Raw genomic sequence first — 5758 nt, 5'->3', positions numbered from 1 at the left:
ACAATTGAGGTTGTTGTATGATTATCAATTAGGCTGGACCGCCATTGATAATGCTTTCATAAGATTATTCTGCAGTAGATATCACCTAGGACTAGGGACACCCTGTATGAACCAGATGATTCTCGATATATTAAGGCTTTATTTCATCGGTAATTTTCTATGGACATAGAGATTAGGGTTGAACGATTAAATATTTTCTCACCGAGGCCTTGGGAGAAAATACACTTGAGAGCTGGTAGTAATTAATTGATATTTGTTGATGTACTAGTGACTCAGAGTTGTTACAGGGACAAACTACACACCTTCCCTGGCATGTTCCTTTACCTTGAAAACCTTTTTACACCTTTATTTATTTTATTTGTCATTATTTTTATAAATTTGAATCTAAAACCCCCAACACTAGTTTTTATTTAATTGAACGATTATTCGAACTCGATATTAACACGCAGTCCTTGAGATCGACATTCGGAGAATTTCTCCTTTATTACTGCAAGAGGAAAAATAATACACTTGCTATTTTTCCGATCAAGTTTTTGGCGCCGTTGTCGGGGACTGCCAAAATATAGAGGTTGATTTTAGTTCAATTAAAATTTTGTCGCTCTGCAATAAAATTATTTTTCTATCATTTATATAATTTTATTCACTAATTTATCTAATTTGTTTATGCAAGGAGATCCCTCAGCTGAATTTCCTTTTGATAAGAAATCGAGAGAACCCTTCACCAGAGACTCAGACGAGCTAGATTGGCTAGACTGAATTTCGAAGAGGAAGTTCACTCAGATTCAGACTCAAAAACAAAAACAATGGCTGAAGCTCCTTCGCCTCCAGAAAGGCTCCTTGGTCACTATGGAGGTGCAAATGCACTGGGTGGTAAATTAACAATTGTCAAACAATCGGTGAATGTGACTAATTTTCAACTGCATCTAAGCACAATCAATCAACTTGAAAGAAAACCTTTCACCAAAAAGGTGATTGAAGATGCAAACAAACACTTGTAGAGATTTCTGACAATGAGTACTACTTTGAAAATTGATGGTCATACTGATGAAGCAAATAAGTTAAGAATGTTTCCGTTCACTTTAGCTAAAGAGGCAAAATAATGGTTCTATTTGTAAGGGCAAAGTGTCAGACAACATACAATCACAAGTTTCGATGATGACAAATGACCATCATGGATGAACCGGCATTGTCGATTCCACGTCTACAAACAAATGCAACATATCACCTATCATATCCTTTTCTATGCTCATCTATACTGTTATATTTTATACAGCATATGTGGATAAAATGTGGTCATGACAAAATGCATGAAAACCACAAAAACCAAAAATCTGAATTTTTGCAGATTTGCTGGGCTTGAGTCGACCATAGGTCAGCGCATAACATAGTGTAGTTGGTCACGGGTCAGCGCATGGAGGCTTTGAGTCGACCGCAAGGGTCAGCGCATGAGCCACGGGTCAGCGCATAACACAAACAAGTTGGTGACTGGTCAGCGCATGATGGCTTTGAGTCGACCACAGGTCGGCGCATGGCATAGTGCAGTTGGCCACGGGTCAGCGCGTGGAAGACTTGAGTCGACCATAGGGTCGGCGCATGAAACTTTCATTTTCCCACGGGTCAGCGCACGCCGACCTATGGTCGACCGCTCGTGCGCAAACTCAGTTTTCTGAGTATTTTCCACTGTTTGAAAAGCTGTTATTTTTGGTTGGTAAGTTGGTTACTATAAATAGAAGTCAAATCACTTTTATCAACTAACATTTGTCAATTTGAATTCAAGTGTTCAAGGAAACAAGAAAGAGTGAAAAAGGTGTCCAAGATTCATCATCTTCATCTTCAACATTTCACAACACATCAACTACACACAACCATTTTTGGTGTGCTTCGTGATCGGTTAAAGGTGATAAGGTTCGAAGCTGAGATTGGAGAATCCGGTTCGGGTTGAAGCTTGTGGCAGGTTCTTTCTTGAATAAAACCGTTAGGGTTTTGTCCTCCAATACCGGTTTGTGTTTGGGGGTTTTTGGACGAATTGCTTCATCAATATTCAGCTGAGCGAAGGTGATTGAGAAGAGGAAGTCTTCATCAGTCTAGTAGTGGATTCGGTGATATTGAAGGGAAGGATTCGGGTTCGATTCGTTGTGTTTGAGATCAGTCGGGCCGAGGGTTTGAAGAACGGAAGATTCTTCAACAAAGGGGCTGGAATCGGAGGTCTAGCAACAACGATCGAAGGTCTTGATTCATCTTGAATCAAGGAGCAAGGATAGGAAGCATCATTCAACACATTGGGAGTTCTGTTGTTTACTTGCTTTGCAATCCTTGTATAAACGGTTAAATTTCACAGGTGATATCTAATTAAATCATCTCAATTCTAAGTTTAGAATTGAGGGCAGACGTACCCCGAAGCGAGGACGACGGGGGAACTGCCTCATCAAATCTCTGTCTTCTTTAATTTTCTGCATAATTGTTTTTCAGCTTAAAAATTAAGTGATTTTAGAATAAGCAATTTTACCAAACATTGATATAAGTTGAGTAAGAGATTAAAACTCTGTTTTTTGAATCCAAAGTACAATAGTATATTGTACTAGATTATTTTGAATTACTTACTCAACACAAATATCACTTGGAGTGTTTATGCACGCCAAGTGTTTGAAAATTTGCCTAAACCAAAGTTGTCTTAAGTTTGTATCTTGTTTAATTTGGTATTTGGATCATTGGAACTAGGAATCCTAGTAAGTGAAACATATCATTGATTGTGCAATTGGTGTAGTGAATTGTATTTCACTTTATCTCTAATCCATTAGCTTAACGCATATCCGGTTTTCCAATAACGGTTCGTTTTAGACTAAAATTTTCCTCGGCCGCTTCCGCACTTAAAACAATTTTTCAAAACCAATTTTAAATTGGTAGCGCCGACTCAAGTTTTTAATTGGGATCTATTCAACCCCCCTTCTAGGAATCCTTGGAAGTATTACATCTTGGGAAGAGATGGAAAATGCTTTCTTAAATGAGTATTTTCCAGCACCGGTACTTTTGAAAAAAAGGTATGAAATCTTGAACTTCAAATAAAAGGAGGGTGAGTCTTTGGGAGGTGCCTACAAAAGATTCAAAAGGGTCCTGGTGGCTTGCCCAACTCATAATATGGATCAGACTGAACAAATGCAGATGTTTGTTAACGGTCTCAAAATAAAGACAAAATAGTTGATTGAGAAGCAGCTGATGGCTCAACCAATTTCTCAATAGCTACCAACATTAAAAAGATCATTGAAGTGATAACTGCAGATGAGCATTTGGAGTTGTATGATAGGTGTACGAGCAAACCTGAGGGAGTTATTGATCTGAAGTTGGAAACTAATAAAATCTGGTTGAAAGATACATTAGTTACTGAAGTGGAAAATAAGTTGAATGCTATGAATATAGGTACTCAATAGGTAGCTCAAGTTCAACCTGCTCAGACAGTCAGTTGTGAGATTTGTAATGGACCTCACCACATGGTGTATTGCTTTGCAACCCCTCAACAAATTGAAGAGATAAACTTTTTGAAGCAGAATAATCCCTATTCCAATACTTACAATCCCGGGTGGAAGAATTATCCAAACTTCTCCTGGAAAGATCAGAAAGGGAATGTTCCACAACAGGGTCAAGGTCAATATCAGACTCAATATCAGCAACAACAGCAACATCAAGCTCCAAAGAAAGCAGACTGGGAGATTATAATTGAGAAAATGGCCACTCACAATATTCAGTTCCAAGAGGAGACTAGAAACAATCAGAAAACACCACCGCCTCTATAAAAAATCTTGAAGTTCAAATGGGTCAGATAACACAACAATTGGCCTCAAGTTCTCAAGATCCAGGTACCTTGCCTAGTGGCATAATGACAAATCCTTGTGAGCATAATAATGTTAATACGGTGGTGACTAGAAGTGGTAAGTCTACTGAGAAACCAGAAGAAAAAATTGCAGAAGAAGACGGGTTGTTGGAAGTCGAGTTAGAAATCAAAGAACCTAAGAAAAAGAAGGAGGATGTTGTGATAATGCATATACTAGAGAAGGAGAAGGAAAAAAATATCAAGCCAATTATTAAACTTCCTTATCCTCCGAGACAAACGAAGAAAGACCAACATGAGAAGAAATTTGAAAAGTTTTTGGAGATGTTTAAGAAACTTGAGATAAACATTCCATTTTCTAAAACTCTGGAGCAGATGCCAATATATGCCAAATTCATGAAAGAAATCATCTCCAAAAAGCGCTCCACAAATGTAGACCCAATCATCCTCATTGAAACTTGCACTACTATTATCCAAGGTATGAAAATTCCTGTGAAAAAGAAAGATAGGAGTTCTGTTACTATTCCTTGCATTATTGGTGATAGAAAATTCAAGAAGACTCTGATTGATTTGGGAGCTAGTGTGAGTTTGATGTCGCTGTCGATTTATAAAAAATTGGGCCTTGGCACCGTTCAAGATACTAGGATGACTATTTAGTTTGTTGATCGCTCAGTTAGGCGACCTTATGGAATTTTGGAAGATGTTTTGGTAAAGATAGATAAATTTGTGTTTCCGGTTGACTTTGTCATTTTTGAGATGCCTGAAGATGAGGAGATCCCTCTCATATTGGGCAGACCATTTTTAGAAATAGGAAGGTGTATGATAGACATAGAGGAAGGAACAATGACTCTCAAAGTCTATGATGAAGAATTGAAAATTGATGTTCGAAACACTATGCAATACAAAGATAATGTGGGCACGAGTCATACTGGAGAGGTAATAGATTAAGCGATTGCTCAAGGTATTGAAATGAAAACACCACGGTTACCTTTAGAACGTGTTTTGAACTTGTCAATTTTTGAAAGTGATGAAGATGAGAGAGATTTAGAAGTGCTAGCCATGATGGAAGCACAAACTCGGTGGAATAGATTTAAACCATGTCGGTGGGAAGATTTAAGACCACCCCAATCATCAAAAAATAACCAAGAGCCTAAAAAGGGGACAAAGTTAAAACAACTACCTTAGAATCTGAAGTATGTGTTTCTTGATGCTGAAAAGAAATGCCCTGCAATTATCAAGCTCGGTTTGAAAAGTTTTCAAGAAGAAGAACTCATCCAAGTACTCAATAAATACAAGAATGTTATTGGATGGGCGATTGAGGATTTGAAAGGTATTAGCCCAATAGTTTGCATGCATAAGACTTTGATGGAAGATGATCATAAGGCGATGGTTCAACCATAACGAAGACTTAATCCAGCTATGAAAGAGGTTTTTCATAAAGAGGTTATAAAGTTGTTGGATGTGGGGATGATTTACCCCATCTCCAGTAGCTCGTGGGTTAGTCCAGTGCATGTGGTACCGAAGAAGGGAGGAACTACTATGATCAAAAATGAGAAAAATAAGTTGATTCCAACCAAAACTGTTACAGGTTGGAAAGTGTGAATTTATTATAGAAGGTTGAATATTGCAACAAGAAAAGACCACTTTCCTTTCCATTCATTTATCAAGTATTGGAAAGGTTGTCTGGTCATGATTATTATTGTTTCCTTGACGGATACTCGGGGTACAATCAGATTGCAGTGGCCCCTGAAGATCAAGAGAAGACCGCTTTCACATGTCCTTATGGTATTTTCACATACATGAGATGCCATTTGGGTTGTGCAACACACCTGCCATATTTCAGAGGTGTATGACATCCATATTCGCTGACATGCTTGAAAAGCATATGGAAGTGTTTATGGATGACTTTTCTGTTTTCGATTCTTCTTTTAATAA

The 5758-nt window shown here is 38.0% G+C and overlaps 1 protein-coding gene across 1 annotated transcript; it reads left to right on the top strand.

Moving 5' to 3' along the window:
- Positions 1 to 3871: 3871 nt before the first annotated feature.
- LOC127078616 (uncharacterized) lies at positions 3872 to 4480 on the top strand. The gene has a single exon (XM_051019057.1). It carries the CDS (start codon positions 3872 to 3874, stop codon positions 4478 to 4480), a length of 609 nt encoding a protein of 202 aa, XP_050875014.1.
- Positions 4481 to 5758: the final 1278 nt, after the last annotated feature.

This window comes from Lathyrus oleraceus, chromosome 5 (assembly GCF_024323335.1).
Source record: "Lathyrus oleraceus cultivar Zhongwan6 chromosome 5, CAAS_Psat_ZW6_1.0, whole genome shotgun sequence".
Lineage (NCBI taxonomy): Eukaryota > Viridiplantae > Streptophyta > Magnoliopsida > Fabales > Fabaceae > Lathyrus > Lathyrus oleraceus.
Note: the sequence above shows the minus strand (reverse complement) of the source record. Positions and strands in the feature narration are given on the sequence as shown.